The sequence below is a fragment of the Bubalus kerabau genome, chromosome 10 (assembly GCF_029407905.1).
Source record: "Bubalus kerabau isolate K-KA32 ecotype Philippines breed swamp buffalo chromosome 10, PCC_UOA_SB_1v2, whole genome shotgun sequence".
NCBI classification, from domain to species: Eukaryota; Metazoa; Chordata; class Mammalia; order Artiodactyla; family Bovidae; genus Bubalus; species Bubalus kerabau.
Window position 1 is genome coordinate 72,401,627 of NC_073633.1, and position 20,547 is coordinate 72,422,173.

Genomic DNA, 20,547 nt, shown 5'->3' on the forward strand with positions numbered 1-20,547 from the left:
TTGTAACAGAAATATGTACTGTGAGGAACAAAAGCAAAAAGGAGAGAGAAGGCAAGTCTAAACAGAAGAGCTAAGGTTTTATAAGAGGTGACAAACTAAATTTTTTTTTTAATTCTTTAAAATTTTATTGAAGAACAGTTGATTTACAGTGTTAATTTCAGCTGATTCAGTTATACATATGTGTATTCTTTTTCATATTCTTTTCCACTATGGTTTATCATAGGTTTCCTGTGCTACACAATAGGACCTTGTTGAACTAAAAATTATTTCTCAATTTACTTTTTGTTTTTATCAATGTTATACATACATATAATCAGTGTTACAGGTTTAATATAAAAACAGATGATGGATTTGTTCACTATCTTGATTACAGTTATGGTTTCAAAATTTACCTAATTATATATTTCAAGTATGTGCAGTCTACTTTGTATCAACTGTACTTCAATAAAGCTATTTAGGAAAAATAAGCTACAAGGATATACTGTACAGCACGAAACATAGCCAGTATTTTATAATAACTATAAATGGAGTACATCCTTTAAAAATTAGGAATCATTATATTATATACCTGTAACTTACATAATACTGTATGTCAACTATATGTCAGAAAATAAAATTCTTCTCTCTGTTTTGGTCTTTTTCCCTACACAGATTCCCCCAAAGATCTTCCAATCTCCTGCTTGAAAAGTGTAAGACTGGCTGACAATGCTCTGGGAGCCAAGTATGAAAAGTGAGCTGGAAATTTGAATGTTCAAGTATATACACTTTCACGTATTATTTTCCAGAACAGTTTTTCCCCTTCACCCAACACCACTCAGTGGTACCCAGTGTAACCTTACTTGGAGAACGAGTCTCCAGCTTTCTGCCAGAATGTACACCGGCTGGGGGAAGACAATTACCCAGCTGTGCTCACTGCTGCTGAGACTGAAGGGATCTATTTGCTTATTAAATGAACCCTCCTGTTTTCAGCTCCACTTTTATGTACCTCAGTTCAGTCGCTCAGTCGTGTCCGACTCTTTGCGACCCCATGAATCACAGCACGCCAGGCCTCCCTGTCCATCACCAACTCCTGGAGTTCACTCAGACTCAACCATCGAGTCAGTGATGCCATCCAGCCATCTCATCCTCTGGCGTCCCCTTCTCCTCCTGCCCCCAATCCCTCCCAGCATCAAGAGTCTTTTCCCATGAGTCAGCTCTTTGCATGAGGTGACCAAAGTACTGGAGTTTCAGCTTTAGCATCATTCCTTCCAAAGAAATCCCAGGGCTGATCTCCTTCAGAATGGACTGGTTGGATCTCCTTGCAGTCCAGGGGACTCTCAAGAGTCTTCTCCAACACCACAGTTCAAAAGCATCAATTCTTCGGTGCTCAGCCTTCTTCACAGTCCAACTCTCACATCCATACATGACCACAGGAAAAACCATAGTCTTGACTAGACAGACCTTTGTTGGCAAAGTAATGTCTCTGCTTTTCAATATGCTATCTAGGTTGGTCATAACTTTCCTTCCAAGGAGTAAGCATCTTTTAATTTCATGGCTGCAGTCACCATCTGCAGTGATTTTCGAGCCCCAAAAATAAAGTCTGACACTGTTTCCACTGTTTCCCCATCTATTTCCCATGAAGTGATGGGACCGGATGCCATGATCTTCGTTTTCTGAATGTTGAGCTTTAAGCCAACTTTTTCACCCTCCACTTACACTTTTATCAAGAGGCTTTTGAGTTCCTCTTCACTTTCTGCCATAAGGGTGGTGTCATCTGAATATCTAAGGTTATTGATATTTCTCCTGGCAATCTTGACTCCAGCTTGTGTTTCTTCCAGTCCAGTGTTTCTCATGATGTATTCTGCATAGAAGTTAAATAAGCAGGGTGACAATATACAGCCTTGACATACTCCTTTTCCTATTTGGAACCAGTCTGTTGTTCCATGTCCAGTTCTAACTGTTGCTTCCTGACCTGCATACAGATTTCTCAAGAGGCAGATCAGGTGGTCTGGTATTCCCATCTCTTGAAGAATTTTCCACAGTTTATTGTGATCCATACAGTCAAAGGCTTTGGCATATCAATAAAGCAGAAATAGGTGCTTTTCTGGAACTCTCTTGCTTTTTCCACGAACCAGCGGATGTTAGCAATTTGATCTCTGGTTCCTCTGCCTTTTCTAAAACCAGCTTGAACATCTGGAAGTTCATGGTTCACATAATGCTGAAGCCTGGCTTGGAGAATTTTGAGTATTACTTTACTAGCATGTGAGATAAGTGCAATTGTGTGGTAGTTTGAGCATTCTTTGGCATTGCCTTTCTTTGGGATTGGAATGAAAACTGACCTTTTCCAGTCCTGTGGCCACTGCTGAGTTTTCCAAATGTGCTGGCATATGGAGGGCAGCACTTTCACAGCATCATCTTTCAGGCTTGGAATAGCTCAACTGGAATTCCATCACCTCCACTAGCTTTGTTTGTAGTGATGCTTTCTAAGGCCCACTTGACTTCACATTCCAGGATGTCTGGCTCTAGGTCAGTGATCACACCATCGTGATTATCTGGGTCGTGAAGATCTTTTTTGTATAGTTCTTCTGTGTATTCTTGCCATCTCTTCTTAATATCTTCTGCTTCTGTTAGGTCCATACCATTTCTGTCCTTTATCGAGCCCATCTTTGCATGAAATGTTCCCTTGGTATCTCTAATTGTCTTGAAGAGGTCTCTTGTCTTTCCCATTCTGTTGTTTTCCTCTATTTCTTTGCATTGATCACTGAGGAAGGCTTTCTTATCTCTTCTTGCTATTCTTTGGAACTCTGCATTCAGATACTTTTATCTTTCCTTTTCTCCTTTGCTTTTTGCTTCTCTTCTTTTCACAGCTATTTGTAAGGCCTCCCCAGATAGCCATTTTGCTTTTTGGCATTTCTTTTCCATGGGGATGGTCTTGATCCCTGTCTCCTGTACAATGTCACGAACCTCATTCCATAGTTCATCAGGCACTCTATCTATCAGATCTAGGCCCTTAAATCTATTTCTCACTTCCACTGTATAATCATAAGGGATTTGATTTAGGTCATACCTGAATGGTCTAGTGGTTTTCCCTACTTTCTTCAATTTAAGTCTGAATTTGGCAATAAGGAGTTCATGATTTGAGCCACAGTCAGCTCCTGGTCTTATTTTTGCTGACTGTACCTAGGGCTACCAAATTCTGAATTTTGGGGACTAAGCCAAGCAAGCTAAATGGCACCTCAGCTGACCCCCATTGCAGCAGTCTTAGGACTCAGCTTTTTGCGAAGTTCAATCTAGTTTCTAATTGTCCTTCTATTTTTCAACTTCCAGATTTTTTACTTTTTAACTATCATTTCAACTATCTTCTTTATGAGATCATGCACTTAAAAAAATTGTTGGGATTTCCCTGGTGGTCCATCAGTTAAGAAATGGACTGGGGTTCAATTGGCTTGGGTTGGGTTTGACTGCGGATTGGGTTCGATTCCTGTTCTGGGAAAATCCCACATGCCATGGGGCAACTAGGCCAGAAATCCGTAACTACTGAGCCTGTGCATCTAGAGCCTGTGCTCTGCAGCAGAAGCCACCACAACAAGAAGTCCATGTACCACAGCTGGAGAGTAGCCCCCACTCGCTGCAACTAGAGAAAGCACAAATGACCCAGCATAGCCCAAAATAAATAAATAAACATAAAAAAATAAAATTCAGTAGTTTTAGTAGGGCTTTCAGGTACCAGGTATTTGAGCACACATAAAACAAGCTCTGAGATAACTCTAATTCAGGACAGAAAAACTTTAGGTTAAACTAAATTACAGCTATTAACTCTAATTTTCATCTATAAAACATTTAACTAAAAATTCCTAGAACACAAGAATACTAAAGCAGTATTTCACAAAGGCATTTCTTGGAGAGCCATGGAATATTAATGGACATTATATGGAGGGAAAAAAGTTCCTTAGGAAAATGTGTTTGTGAAACATGAGGATAAAACAAGTTTAAACAGTTCTGTGATAGAGCATTACTGAACATCTAAAAACATAAATTATAATTTTCAAAGAAAGTAACCTAGTTTGCAGTGTTTCCCAAATTCATACGACCACAGAAAGACTGAAGAAACTGTTCGACCCTATTATTTATTACCTTACTGTTTGACATCTTTCCACTGGGGTCACAAACATTCTCCAGGAGTCCCAGATTTCCTTCTGCATCAGTATAAGCTATTTGACCACAAGTAGGATGCCATGACAGGCCACAAATTGCATAACCTTTCTCATGTTTCACCCTAAAAATTAAAATGTAAGCTCTTAAAACCTTGTCAAGAAAATTATAAGCTATCCATTTCTGTAGATAAATTTTATTTAGCAAAGTTTTGATAAACGTATCTATTAGTGTGCATTTTAACAATCTAATAATCACAAATTTGAAATGTTTAATAATAAAACAAAAATCTAATAGAAATAAGCAAAAAAGAGACAAAAGATTTACTGAATCATACCTTTCAATGCAATTTTTGGTTTCCACATTCCAAATTATAATTAAACCATTAATACTCCCTGCAGCTAAATACTGTCCACAAGGAGACCAGGTTACTATATTCAGTGTCTAGTAAAGAAAAACAATAATAAATAACTATTTTATATCATTTGAAACAAAAAAACTCATTTTATTACCAAATTCAAAATTTTATAATCCTTATTATATCCAATTTTTATTTAAATCTGATACACAAATGGCAAGACAAAGTTTACTTATTTTTTAATGTTCTTTTCCAGTAATATTTAACAAAGTAATAGCAGCTACTAGTTTATCATCAGAAAATTACACTAGCACAATTTTAAAAACAGAGTCTAAGAAATGCTTTTATCCTGGAGAGACAACACAAGTTATCCTCTTAGCAGTCATCAAGATGAAGAACTAGGAAGTGAAGTGAGTCATCCTAAGAAGCATAATTGCTGACCTACTGGGCCTCTGTTTCCTAACTGCAAAATGGGTAGAATGAAAGAAAAGGGGGTGAGGGTGAGAGAGAGAGACACACACAGACCAACAACCTTTTCTGTTCTAAAATTCCAGGGTCTAATAAACAAGTCTCAGTGAAGTTCACTTAACAATAAATGCTTACTACTAATAATGTGAGAGTTACCTATTCTAATACTATGCTAGGCATTTGACTTCTTACAAATTAAAAGATTTTATCAAATTTCACAAAGGAGAATGGTCAAATAGGACCTAACAAAGACTTATCTACTGTCCAATTATTGGCTAAATGTAGAAAGGCTGAGGGGCGGAAGATGGAGTTCTTCTCCATGTCCAACAATATTTAACTGTAATTGTATTAAAGCAAAGTATGCAGTAAATATTCCCGTTAGCCTCTTGAAAGTTATCACTTACAAAACCTACCTGAGAGATGAAATCATCTGAAAGATCAAACTGGTTACTCCAAGTTTCTCTTCTATATAGCTTAACAGATTTTTCCACAGGAACTGCCAGTAACTATTAGGAAAGATAAATGATTTAAATAAAAGTTAGGTTTAAAGAGGAAAAAAAGCAGAAAATTCATCCAAATAAGAGCAAAGCTATATTTTAATTGGCAAATAACCAAACTCGGAAGGTTACTTAAAATCCTAATAAGCAAAGAATGGGTGATGATCACTCAACTGCTGGTACTGAAAAACAAAGCACTTATAGTACTCGTATTTTTAATACCATTTCTTAAGGCATATAAGCACTTTGGATCTAGAACTTCATCCTGGACTTTCCTGGTGGTCCAGTGGTTGAGACACTGTGCTCTCACCGCAGGGGCTCAAGTTTAACCCTTGGTCCTAGTTTCACAGGCCACAATGTGTGGCCAAACAAACAAAAAAATTTTTTTTAATTCATCTCATTTGCTGGAAGGAAAGAAAAGAGCCACAATACTTTGTGTATCTTAGAAAAAGGAAACTTATCTTCCTACGTATTCCAAAGAAATAGATTAGTAGAAAATGACATATTCGTTTCACACTTACCAAAAAAAGTATTGTTTTTAAAATTTTGTTGTTTCATAAGCAAAGAAAAATACATACCAGATTTCTCAACTATCACTTTAATGCTGAATGTACTCATCAAAGTTTACATGACACTAAAGGGTATACATTGAAAAGTAAGTCTCTCTAATCCCTAAATCCTATTTCTACTTCCCAAAAGCAAAGACCTTAAGCACAGTCTATACAAGAATGCATTATGTACATATATGCAAATAGAAACAATAAACAGCATTCTATCTACTATCTGTATCTACAGCTCTATAGCCTGATGTTTTTAGTATTTCTAAAGATTGATTATTCCCTGTGAAGACACAGATATACCTCATTCTAACAGTTGCAGCGTATTCCACTCCCAGGAATAAACAACACAATTTGACTAGTTCTCTATTAAAGAACATTTAGGATGTTTACAATCTTTTGCTACTACAAATAATGATAAGACATTTTTGCCATACATGATACATAGTGCATATGTGCAAATGTATCTATAGAATATATCCTAGAACTAGTTCTATTGGTCATGCATTCCAATAAAAACTCCATATAATCTTCCACACAGTTTATATCAACCTTTTGAAGTTTGAGCATCAGACAAATGAAAAACAGATGATCCATTTGTTATTTCTTTCAGTATGAAAGCAAGTGTTAGTTGCTCAATCCTGTCCAACTCTTTGCAACCCCATGGACTGTAGCCCACCAGGCTCCTCTGTCTTGAGAATTTTCTAGGCAAGAATTGGAATGGGTCGCCATTCCCTTCTCTAGGAGACCTTCTAACCCAGGGATCAAACCTAGGTCTCCTGCATTGCAGACACATTCTTTACCATCTGACCTACTAGGGAAGTCCTTAGTATGAAAGGCTGCATGTATTTTCATATGTAAAAGCCATTTGTGTATCTTTTTCTATACACTGTCTGCTAATGTCCTTGTTCATCTTTTTATTGGGATCTTACTGATTTATAAGAACTCTTTGACTATCAAAGAAATGAATTCTATCATATTATTTCAAGCTCTCAGTTTACATTTGTCCTTTGCCACTGAAATATTTTTTTTATATTACCGAACTTATAAATTTTTTCTCAAAATTTTCACATACACAGAGAATTTGAAAAACAATACAACAAATATCTATATAATGAGATTCACCATGTGATAGGAAGGCCTCAAGATGGTTCTCAGTAATTCTCACCTCCTGGTATTTATGCCTTTTGCCAGTACCTTTATTAAATCTCCTTTTCTTCACCTTTACAATATACTAACTTCCCACATATGCTTGATCTACCTCTCTGTTTAACAGACATCTACTCATGAGTAAGCAGCAAACTTTTGATTTCCATAACACATTATATATTTGATTTAACTAGATTTTACCACTTCTCTTTTTCAAAACTTTTAGTTTTCCATATGGCTTTAGAATAAGTTCTTTGGTCCCCCTAAACATCTTACTGATATTTTATATTGAATGTTTTCAAGACTATAAATAACTTAGGTAATAACTGATAAGCTGCTGCTGCTGCTGCTAAGTCGCTTCAGTCGTGTCCGACTCTGTGCGACCCCATAGACAGCAGCCCACCAGGCTCCCCCGTCCCTGGGATTCTCCAGGCAAGAACACTGGAGTGGGCTGCCATTTCCTCCAGTGCATGAAAGTGAAAAGTGAAAGTGAAGTCGCTCAGTCGTGTCCGACTCTTAGCAACCCCATGGACTGCAGCCTACCAGGCTCCTCCGTCCATGGGATTTTCTAGGCAAGAGTACTGGAGTGGGGTGCCATTGCCTTCTCCGAATAACTGATATAGTAATATCAAAAATTCATTTCAAATAATGGGATATATGTTTTAATGTACTTTTCTAAATATTTTCATTTGCAACAACATGGATTAAACCTAGAGGTATTATGCTTAGTGAAATAAGTCAGAGAAAGGCAAATACTGTATGTTATTACTTACATCTGGAATTTAAAAAATAAAATAAGTAAATAAAATGAATAAATAAAACAGAAACAGACTCACAGATAAACAGAACACATTAATGGTTACCACTGAGAAGAGAGGCGAAGTGCAAAAGAGGGGCTAGAGATTAAGAAGTACAAACTATACTGTATAAAATAAATAAGCTAAAAGGATATATTGCACAGGGGATGCAGCCAATATTTTATGTAACTTTAAGTGGAATACAATCTACAAAAATTCTGAATCACTATGTTGTACATCTGATACTAACATAACATTGTAAATCACCTATTCCTCAATAAATAAGTAACTTAGAAAAAAGAATGGGATAAATTTTTTTCTAAAGTTTTCTTTTACTCTTCTGGGTAGCATGTTTCTCTTTATTTGGCTCTTACACATTTTTTGGAGTTAACTCCAAGTTATTTTATCTTTTCCCACCATATTTTCTAAATGGCTGCTGTTTGTATACAGGACTGTTACTGGTTTCATAATTTTGCTTCCAACTACCTGACTGAATTTTCATATCAGTAATATTTTTCCCTCAGTTGATTTTCTTGAGATACAAGTATTTTCTTATATACATTCTCCTTCTCTTCTTTCAAATGTCTCATATCCTTCCATTGTCTAACTGTATCAGCAAGTATCCCCAAAATGTTAAACAGTAGTAGTAAAAGTTGACATAACAAGACTGTTTCCATAGTTTCATTTAGAAAAATAAAGGGAAAAAAAAGACAAAAGTTGAAATGTTTCTTAAAACTTTTTAATAATGATTAATTGGCTTTTAGCTCTAAAATTTATAGAATAAATGAAATAGTTACAATTAAAAAAACTATTCTTACACTCAAAGACAACAAGGACCAAAACATATAAATAAAACAAAGGTTGAAAAATAAGGGTCACTCACCTTCCCACTTTTTGGCTGCCAAGCAAGTCTGCAAATTGATTTTGCATTTACCACATCATTGCATTTTTGCAGCAATGGCCAACTAATAGGACATGTCTGATTAAAAAAAAAAACAAACAAACAGGAAAATCCAAGTCTTCTGACTGAAAAATAATCATTTTAAATAAATAAAAATGCAAAATAAAAATTTGTTTCCCTTTATGAAAACTCTCCCCAAAAGATAAGCAGCACTAACTACATTTAATAAGTGGTTTCTTCAAACTAATATATCACTCAGAAAAAAGCAACTTAATTCACTTTAACCTAATTATAATACAGTATTCGATTTACCTAAGTTCCTTTAAGTTTTTCAGAATTACAAAGCACACAAGCCTTAAATAATTAACTCAAAGAGTATTTCCTATGTAGAAGAAGCAAACAATATACTCACTGAATAAACACAAACAAAAACCCCCAGTACATTAAAATCTTAAAGTAATTATGAAAAGAAACTTGAGAGATCTACTGTAAAATGTTAAGCTGTCAAAGTCAATTCTTTTAAATAGTTCAAACATGAGCGAAGGGACTGTGGCTATGAGCTGAAGCGTATCTGTAGGGGATGTTTTTTTCATCAGCCACATCATCCCCACAAATGCCAAGCCTCCTCTGATTGCCTCAGGAAGAATTAATTGTTCCTTCTGCCGATCCAGAAAGCACTTTCTTCATACCTCTTTTAAAACTACTATCAGGCTGGGTTAGAATAAATTGTGTGACTCTCCAAATCAAGTGTGGCCCATGTCTTATTTTTGAATCCCCAACATCTAGGGACCAAAATATGGTAATTAGTTTATAAATATATAATGATCAAATTTCCCTTACTGACTTACCAAACCTAAAAATGAAATATAAATCTATAATTTCCTTTGTGATTGGATACAAAATCAATTAGTCTTCAACATATTTACTTTTGAATAGATTACCATGGAATTCAATCACAAAAAAAGTATTTTATGCTACTGAAGAGAAACGAACTATGAAGGAAAAGAATTACTAATTTGGCCCAATAATACATTATGTAACACCCAATATATGACCAAATAGGCAAACAGTTTTAAATTCAAATTGATGAGTTTACCTGATCTGAAATTTGCCACACTTTGACAGATCCATCACAACTAGATGATGCCTGCAGGAATAAAACAATAGATTTCTCTATAGTTACAGCCATAATACTATATGGAAACTGGTTCAAACAGGCTTATATCAATTGCATGAAATTTTATGCTAATTTTCTTACAGCTTTAAACATATTCACCAAAAAATGCAAAAAGAGGAGAAAAAATGATTACCAGAAAGATGTCCTTAGGGTCAAAGGAAAGACTTAAAACAGGGGCATCATGTCCTCGAAATGTTTTCTGTTGGCTGCAATCCATTACATCCACAATTTTGACTAGAAAGTCACTAAGAACAAAAAGAGTAATGTATATCAATAAATGTCAATGCAAAAGGCTCTCAAAAGCTATGACCCAAATATTTCAAAAAACACAAGAGTAAATGCCATCATTTATTTGTAGCAACATGTGAAATCTGGCACCCATATCTAATAACTTATTTTTTAGTTTTGCTCTATGCTGCTGCTGCTAAGTCGCTTCAGTCGTGTCCGACTCTGTGCGACCCCATAGACGGCAGCCCACCAGGCTCTCCCGTCCCTGGGATTCTCCAGGCAAGAACACTGGAGTGGGTTGCCATTTCCTTCTCTAATGCATGAAAGTGAAGTCGCTCAGTCGTGTCCGACTCTTTGCAACCCCATGGACTGCAGCCTATCAGGCTCCTCCGTCCATGGGATTTTCCAGGCAAGAGTACTGGAGTGGGTTGCCATTGCCTTCTCCTTCTACTCTATAAAGATGCTATAAAACATAACTCAAGGTTTCCTATATGTTAAATACAAATACTTTTAGGAAGTGGCTTCCTTAGTTAAATCTTAAGCTTCTATTATTTGCTAATCTAATTACGGTAATAATCATTTTTAAAGGCACTATGCCAGCACTGCTCTGGTGGTCCAGTGGTTAAGAATCTGCCTTGCAATTCAAAGGACACTGGTCTGACCCCTGGTCTGGAAAGATCTCAAATGCTGTGCAGCAATTAAGCCCTCGAGCCACAACTACCCACACCGAACTACTAAAGCCCACTCGCCCTAGAGCCCACGCTCTGCAACAAGAGAAGCCACCACGATGAGAAGTACGCACATCCCAACAAACAGCCGCCCCTGCTTGCCACAACCAGAGAAAGCCGGTGTTCTGCAACAAAGACCCACCATAGCCAAAAAATTAAGTAAATCTTAAAAAAAAAAAAAGCACTAGGCCTTTTACTCCAACTCAGCAATTCACCAATTACACTTTCTTCCTATGACAAACAAGCATCAAGAGAAACAAAAATCCTAACTGTACAGTGTAGGTTCTATCTAAAATAATTTTTTAAATTTTGGATCCAACTATCATCTGTCCTCAGTCTTTTCCAATATTTACTTAGTAGGCTGTCAACAAAGCAATATACCTCAATTCACAAAGAAGTACAAGTTTATCAAAAACCTTTACCAGAAAAAAAGACTAAAATATAATAATTAAGTAACAACAAAGAAGGACCAGAGTCCTGAAAATGTTACCCTGAGTCCAATGAATGAGGCCATTTTGTTCTAATATTATTTCATTTTCTGATACCAAAGAGCCTTACCTAGATCCAGCAGCAATTTTTGTACCATCCCCATTAAAGACCACATGGTTTGCATTTGTGGTGAAGCGAGTCAATATTCCATCCGGAACTCCTTCAGGAAATGTGTGCACTTGAATAGTATTGTTAGATACTGCAGTGACCAATTTTCCATTCTAAAAGAAAAATAAACACTGGTAAAAATGAATTAATTGGGAGTCCCTCGGTAGTTAAATATCCTGTAAAAAACAACAACAAAAAATTTACAAATGTAATCCATGTTAAGAGAAAAATAATCACTCAATGTACAACTTTTCTGAAATAGCTATTGGCGAGAAAAACTTGTTTGCTGTCTTTAGAAAATTTAATTCCCCCTTCATCAGCCCAACTTTTAGCCTCTGATTTTTCTTGTACTTCTGCCAAGAAAAATAATTAAATAGTGTTTCATGGATTCCCAAATGTCACAAAAAAAGAGATTCTGAAAGAAAACATAGCCAGTCTCAATGAGGGAACAGCACAATGGATACACTATCAGTGCTGCCCTGCTTCCGGAAAACAAACATCAGATGTCTTTTTGGAATAGGGTGAAGTCTAAATGCAGAATTCACTGCTCCCTTTTTTTTAAGCACGCCGCATAGCAGGCAGGATCTTAGTTCCCTAACCAGGCATTTAACCCAGGTCCCCTGTAATGGAAGTGCAGTGTCTATTTAGTATTATAAAAACACCTGTATACATAGAAAATTTTAGGATCTGAATATGATCAGCAGACACTGTTGTTCTGCAGAGCTTTTAGCTAAAAATTATAAAAGGTTAAGGATCTGCCCTACCACCTTAATTTTTATTACTTATCCAGGAAGAATTAAGTCCTGATGGGCAACACATAGTCTACCAACCCCACACACGATTTAAAATATCATATGGTCAATTTTTTAATTTATATTAAATAATAACTGCCAAAAGACTCAAGTTTGTTAATGAGCTTACTTTACCCTACAGCAATAGGTCTTAGCCATATTTGCATACTTAGGACCTCTCAGCTTATCTGCAGCATCTGCTCCCATTCTAATGGGAAAAGAACCTGGTAATACAATGGCAAGTTACCAGACAGCAGTATTTGGGGAGATGAATCCATCTGTTCAAACAACAGTACAGCCAATTCAAATTTGAACTGTGATAAACACCTCTGAGTTCAATTACTGGAACACTGGTGAAAAATACTGTTTATGCCTGTTTGCAACTACTGTATATAATTAAAAACCCACAATAAACTAAATTGATAATGTTGAAGATAAGCTAACAATAATTTAAATGTGAAAACAAGAAGAGAATTAACAAATAACTATAACCAACTCAACACAACACTGATGGTGCAAAGTGTTCTTTGGCCAAACTGTTAAAACACCAACTATTTATTTATGTGCATGGGCAGAAATTCTGCAACCTGGCTATTCTTTACTTTGCAGACAGATTTCTTTGTAGAATACTAAGCATCCTCAGTTATCTCCAGTAAAGAATCTTGGTAGTTCTTTAACACAACTTTAACTAGCCCTCTATTCATGTGAAAATGCTAAAATACATAACTACACTAACTCCCTTGCAAGGCCGGAATAAAGGCCTTGCTTTGAAGTCATTTTCAAACAAATCTATTAGGACATCAACTCACTACCAGTATATAATGTCAACTAGTAAAAATGAAAGAAAAAAAAGAAACCATTCAAAGGATCAGAGCTGTGTTCTGGATCAGGTCAAGACTAGTCTTTTTCTTGGTACACAGGGAGGAAGGAACCCCAGTAAAGGATGACTTGCGCCCACTGTGTTCCTTACTAGCCATCTGACCTTCCTCTGAGCTTTGATTTTCCCAGAAAAAAAAAGGACACTGTAAAATGTAAAAAAGACACTGTAAAAAAAAAAAATACTAAGCAAGTATTAACAATAGTTAACTACTCACAGATACATTGATACATCCCACTTTTACTATTTTGAGGGTGGTACTCTTTTTCTGCTTTGTTCTCAGTTAAAGCACCTAATTATATTTTCCTTATAACCAATTATGCTTTAAATGAAATACATTGCAAAACTGTCAGCTTTGCATGGCTATTTGGAAACATCTTTTCATTGAAGTATTGGGTTACCAAAAAGTTCATTCAGGCTTTTATTTACGTTATTGAGACAGCTAAAGTTTAGGCGGGTTGATAGGGAGTCCAAGGACCCTCAAGGAGGAGGAGGAGACCAACATTCTTCACATTCTTTTGCCTTAAAGCGTCTAGTCACATAGACTCCACAAACAATACATCTTGCTCATGTGTATATTTTTTTCTTCTTTTTTTAACTCCATGTTAATGATTATAATGGTAACCACATATCTTGTCTGAGAACCTGTTTTTCCCTCAAGACTTACACAGAAAATATATCTAGCCCAAGGACATGTTGTAGGAATATATCCCCCCTAGCTAATCCTGTGCTGGTGTTATCTCAAGAGTATGTTATGGGGGGAAAAAGGTCCAATAGAGCTTTTACAACCTTGAAAAAGTTTTTTGATTTATTCTTAGTGACTAATTAAAAGTATGTAACGCTCTGCTCAAACTGATGACAAGGGTATTTTCTCTATCTCCTTTTGATGTCCATGTCAGAAACTTTCTCTGCTCCTTTTCAATAAACTCTCTTTGCCACAAGCCTTGTGTGATTTCTGTTATTTCCATGAGGGAATTCCTCTCCCCACAAGAGCCATGAGCCGGGTAGAACACGGCCTGCACTCTGTGGCTTCACCACGTCAGGACTGATTGTCTCATTATGTCAAACCAGAATGAACTCTGAGGCCAACCCTATGTGGCCAACCCTATACTATAAATTCCATTCCTAAAGCCAAACATTTTAGTACTTAACGTGGGATGTCTAGTGGGCTGAATGATGTTGATGCTCAGTCCCTAAGCCGTGTCTGACTCTTTGCGACCCCATGGATTGCAGCACACCAGGCTTCTCTGTCCTCCACTATCTCCCAGAGTTTGCACTGCTCAAATTCATGTCCACCAACTTAGTGAGGCTATCTAACCATCTCATCCTCTGCCATCCCCCTCTCCTTTTGCCGTCAATCTTGCCCAGCATCAGGGTCTTTTCCAATGAATCCACTCTTTGCATCACGTGGCCAAAGTATAGGAGTTTTAGCTTCAGCATCAGTTCTTCCATTGACTATTCAGGATTTATTTCCTTTAGGATTGACTGATTTGATCTCTTTATAGTCCAAGGGACCCTCAAGTCTTCTGCAGATCATAATTTTAAAGCATCAGTTCTTCAGTGTTCAGTCTTCTTTATGGTCCAACTCTCACATTAGTACATGGCTACTGGAAAAATCATAGCTTTGACTCTATGGACCTTTGATTATATGCCTGTTTTTGAATATGCTCTTTAGGTTTATCATAGTTTTCCTTCCACAAGCAAAAACATCTTTTAATTTCATGGCCGTAGTCACCATTGCAGTGATTTTGGAACCCAAGAAAAGAAAATTTGTCACTGCTTCCACTTTTTCCACTTCCATTTGTCATGAAGTGATGGGACCAGATGCCACGATCTTAAGTTTCTTTAGTGTTGAGTTTCAAGCCAGTTTTTTCAATCTCCTCTATCACACTCATCAAGAGCTTTTTAGTTTCTTTTCACTTTCTGCCATTAAAGTTGTATGATCTGCATTCTGCTTATCTGAGGCTGTTGATATTTCTTCCGGCAATCTTGATTCCAGCTTGGGATTCATCCAACCCAGCATTTTGCATGATATACTCTTCATGGAAGTTTAAGCAGGGTGTCAATATATAGCCTTGTTGTACTCTTTTCCTAATTTCGAACCAGTTGTTCCATGTCTGGCTCTAACTGTTGCTTCTTGACTTGCATACAAGTTTCTGAGTAGACAGGTAAGGTGGTCTGGTATTCCCATCTCTTGAAGAATTTTCCAGATTGCTGTTATCCACAGAGTCAAAGGCTTTAGCGTAGTCAATGAAGCAGAAGTAGATGCCTTTCTGAACTCCCTTGTTTTCTCCATGATCCAACAAGTGTTGGCAATTTGATCTCTGGCTCCTCTGCCTCTTCGAAACCCAGTTTATACACATTTGGAAGTTCTAGGTTCATATACTGTCAAAGCCTAGCTTGAAGGATTTTGAGCATAACCTTGCTATGATTTAGCTCATATTTAATGTAGAACAGTCATTTATATTTTTCTCCTGGGAAGACATTTTCTATCCGATATGACTACTTAAAAAAGAATATGTAAATAAGACCATCTCATCTACCTTAATGAGTCTAGGTTTGAAAAATATATGAATTCTATAGAAAGATTCTTTTTTCTATCCAAATACAATACACTTAACTCAAAATTCATTAAAAATAAAAACTCAGAGACTTAGTTTGCAAAGTCCTTCTGAAAACATAGCTCCATTCTCCAAGGGACCTATATCTCATTCCCATATTTACTTTAAATAAAACATTAGAAATATGAAATAAGTCTATATCTTGAAGTTAATGAAACAGTCTTTTTTTCCAGTACAATTTCTCAAGTTATGTGAATTAGTGAGCTAAAATTTTGAAAATATATTGTTAATTTTCAAAGGAAAACAGGAACATTTAAAACTCTAAAGATAAGGTATAATTTCTTGCTTATATTTCAACTGGCTCACTGTCACTATCCATTAATCACCTTTTATAAACCACTCAGATTTTACCTGTAAAAATGTTAGGCAAATTATGGCATTATTACACATTTTTAAATATTATTTCATAAGAGATATAAAAAATAGATTTGCATTCAGAACTTCTATAAAAATATTTTCATCCAAACATCACATGGCAGTGTCATTTCATATCAATTGCTGTAATTGTTTTTAATACCTTTAAAGCACATGAATATGCTTTTTCTCCAACATTAATGGACTTAGGGTCATCATCATCCAAATCTTCCCAAATCCTCACATCACCATCACTTCCACAAGTTACAATACAGCTGTGAAGGAAACACACTCATTAAAAAGTCACCCAGTTTTAGGTTTATTAATTTTTTTGGAATGCTACTTTATCTCTTTTTTAATTAAATCAAGGTAACAGCCAATGTTTCCTTATTTTATATACATTAACCTTGATAACAAGGACTGTTAACCTCTCATTCTATAAAATAAAATGTAAATTTATGTTCTCTACAGTTTCTCCTTGGCATAAAATTATTTAGATATTTGCAATAATGTAAGAAAAGTGAAACGTGTAATCTCTGTAACAACAGGGACAGGGACCAGGTCTACTTTGCTTACCATTGTGCCTACAGCACAAAGCAGTCTCTGACAGAAGCTTTGATAAATGCTGAATGAATAAATGGATGAATGCAAGAGCTCAATTATCCAAAGCTGATTATTCAAGTGGCTATCTGTCATCTCTCAAATCTTATTTTCTGAGTGCTGTTATTCATTTGTTATGTCCTCTCTAGACACAACAGTAAATAAAATACAAAAATAAAATGGTAAATGGCAAAGAGCAGCCATATAAAAAACTATGGATGGAGGCTTCCCTGGTGGCTCAGTGGTAAAGAAGCCACCTACCAATGCAGGAGACACAGGTTTGATCCCTGATCTAGGAGGAACCCACATGCAGCCGAGCAACTAAGCCCATGCACTACAACTACTGAGCCTGTGCTCCAGAGCCCAGGAGTGGCAACTACTGAGTTCATGCTGAGCATACTGAAGCCCATGCTCCTCAACAAGAGGGCTCCACAACGAGAAGCCTGTGCACCACAACTAGAGAGTAGCTCCTACTTGTAACAACCGGAGAAAAGCCCACACAGCAGTGAAGACCCAGCACAGCCAAAAATAAAAACAAAACTATGGATGTTCTGAAGAAAAAAACTAATTTCCACTTGGAAAGTCAGAAGGGCTCATAAGAAAAGGACAGGTAGGACTGGATATGCTGAGACTGGTAAAAAGGACAGTTTCAAACAGACAATACTACGTTAATCAAAATAAGAAATTAGTAAAGCACAGGGGAGTTTACATGGCGCAGGCATGCCAGGAAACTGAGGGGGAAAAAAGCAGATTGACTTTAACGCCAGAGTAAGGAGTTTGGATTTGGTTCTATAAGAAATAAATAAGAGGACTGTAAGTCCCAGTTTGCCCTGGACATTCTTGATTTATGCACCCAGCTGATTTGGCATTTATCCTAATTTTTTGCTTTAAAATATATTAGTATTAGTTGCATTAAAATATGTCCTAATTTTTCACTTTAAAACACATTAGTACTAGTTGTATCAAAATTGGTGAATTTGACAGACTTCTTTTCCCTTTCAGTTTCTGCCATGATCTTGTCTGCAGTGTAACAAGTGCCATGAACAGAGTTCTCACCTCAACATTTAGGTAAATCTGCAAGACAACCACTGATAATCCATCTCTCCCTCTCCAACCCTTTCTTGATATAACATAACACCTCTTTTCAAAGACAACAGGTGTTAACTGATAAAAAAATTTTTAATGTTTTGTCACCAATTTTTTTACAAAAAAATTGTCTTGAAATAGTTTTTGAATAGTAGTATGTTACAGATCTATTAAAAAGAACAATTTGCCAATCACTAAATAATTAAAAAAACTGTACTTTATTTTGAAACCCTTCTCCCCATTCTCAAAGGTGTCCTAGGTTAGATGATAAATGAAGAAATCCACAATAAGTTTTTAAGCAAAGGACTAATTCTATCACACCTTTATCCTCTCTCCCACAGCAATGCTCTTTCTCTAATCTAACCACCCCTTCCTAACCCTTCCAGTGGGCCTCATGCAAGTCATGGTCAGGCACCAGCAAAATCAGCTTTTTTCTGAACATTCCTCTGAGAACACTGCTTCCTCTTCAGCCCTCTTAAGTGGTGGCTGACTTCTTTTCTATATCCCTCTGGGACCCCACGTTATTACTCCGTCCATTCTATCGCCACACCCTACTCTCAGGAAAAAAAAAAAAAAGCCTGAAACTGTCATCAGACCAGCTACAAATTCTTCAAGAGAAATCCCTTGTTCCCTAACGATTTTTAGCAGAAGGCTCCTTATTATTCTCTAACACTATTCCTATTGCAATTCTGTATTTTCAATATCCATATAGATGAAACCTCCTGATACTTGATCTTGTCCTCCATCCCATGTCAGACTCAAATTTTGTCTTTATCAACACTGCAATTGGTTCATAATCTGTTTCAAGCATCTTAATCACTTATTGTTTCACCTTATACCCTTAATATCCTAACTCCAACAATTTTTAAATTCTATCACAATTCTATCTACAATCTACTGAAAGTACCTTTCCACTGTTTCTCATACCTTCAAATTCTCACATACCTCCTAATCTAGTTTAGATCCACATTGTCACTAAAATGAATTCTTCAGTGTTACACTCAAATAAATCCTTTGGCTTTCACTTTGTCTACCCAAAAAAAAACCCAACCCAGGTTAAACATCCAACTCACTGCCTATTAATAAATTTGCACTTACAGAACTAAATAGAACTGAAGAAAACACAGAACTAGATTATTTCATCCCAATCTAAATTCGTAACTATTAATTTGAATTAGGCCTTTAGTGCTACCCTGGAATCCAATTACATTTCCCTAGTTCATTCAACTTACCTTCTCTACTAACCATCTATCTCATATCTACTCCTCTTTCTTCAAACCTCTACCTCCTGTCCATTCTCAACTAATGACTTTATTTCCTATTTCACTCAGAAAACAGAAACAGTCTACAGAAATTATCCACATGTTCTCCACATTCATTCTAGGTGCTCCCTTCCTCTATTTATAAAACTGACCGTGCTCCTATCTCTGGCCAATCCCTCCTGCTTTTTACTCTACCATAGCGCCTCTCATCCACTCAAAGACCATAGCCAGTCTCCTTCTTTTTATTCTAATATTGGCTTAACCCTCTTTTGGGTCCTCTCCACTGAAACATATGCTGTAATCTTTCTCACCTTAAAAGATTACCTTTCCTGACTTCACATTCCTATTCCACTACTCTTATTCTTTAAGTATCATCCTCATAAACTCCAATCCTTTTCTATTCTCCTAAATCATTGTAACAAAGCTTTTATTCTTACCACTCCATTAAAAAACAAAACAAATAAAAATACTCTCAACTTGACCCACCAGCAGAATTTGCCATAGTGTATTTCCTCCTCCTTAAAATATTTATTTGGCTTACTGATACCATTCTTGTCTCTTGATTTTCTACTTTTCTTGCAATCCCTTCTTATCTCTTTGGCTACACCTCCTTCTCCTACTTGGTATCCTAATATTCTGGAGTGCCCAGGGCTTAGACCTACAATCTCTTAAAAAAAAAAAAAAAATACATTCACTCCCTCCCTAGATGATTCCATCCAAGTTCACAGCATTAAATATCATTTACATATTGTCAACTCCCACATTGAGATTTCCAGCCGGGACCTCAATCCTTCACTTTTTCTAATTCATATTCAGTACTCCCATTTCATTTAATATATGATTTCTAATTTCTCTTTTTTTGTTGTTGTTCTTTCTCAAACCTTTATCAAATGTAGTATTTGTATACCTATATATATATGTAGTATGTATAATATATATATTAGAAAACTTATGAATTTTTGTCTAACTAAAAATTTATGACATTTTGATTCCACTTGTTTGACTTAGTATGTATAGAATGCTAGATTTCTAATTTATATTCACTCAAAACTTTGATATAGTTCCATTTACTCTAGCATCTAGTATTAGTGAAAAAAGTCTATAAAGCTTATTATCTCGGTGATTTAAAAAAAAATTCTGAATGAGGCTTGAAACTTCTAATCCAATTCTGAGAATATAAAGACATACTATGTTGTAAAAAAAAAAATAAATAAATAACATGTGACATAGTATTTTAAAGCACAAATTTTGTTCAAATTTCACAAAATTTTATGCTAGTGTCCATTATTTGTTTTCATGCCTTATTCAAGAGTCTACATTGTATTTAGTTGCATTGAACAGCTTCAGCTACGTGCAACAAATTCTGAT

The 20,547-nt window shown here is 36.0% G+C and overlaps 1 protein-coding gene across 2 annotated transcripts in view; it reads right to left on the minus strand.

Moving 5' to 3' along the window:
* WDHD1 (WD repeat and HMG-box DNA binding protein 1) overlaps positions 1-20,547 on the minus strand; it is a 55,006-nt gene that overhangs the window by 30,209 nt on the left and 4,250 nt on the right. For both annotated transcript variants that reach the window (XM_055538114.1, XM_055538115.1), the window contains exons 3-10: positions 16,395-16,506; positions 11,550-11,701; positions 10,169-10,280; positions 9,955-10,005; positions 8,841-8,936; positions 5,371-5,463; positions 4,469-4,575; positions 4,114-4,255 (exon numbers count right to left, since the gene is read on the minus strand). In XM_055538114.1, the coding sequence (XP_055394089.1) occupies positions 4,114-4,255; positions 4,469-4,575; positions 5,371-5,463; positions 8,841-8,936; positions 9,955-10,005; positions 10,169-10,280; positions 11,550-11,701; positions 16,395-16,506 (865 nt within the window). The remainder of the gene's footprint in view (positions 1-4,113; positions 4,256-4,468; positions 4,576-5,370; positions 5,464-8,840; positions 8,937-9,954; positions 10,006-10,168; positions 10,281-11,549; positions 11,702-16,394; positions 16,507-20,547) is intronic.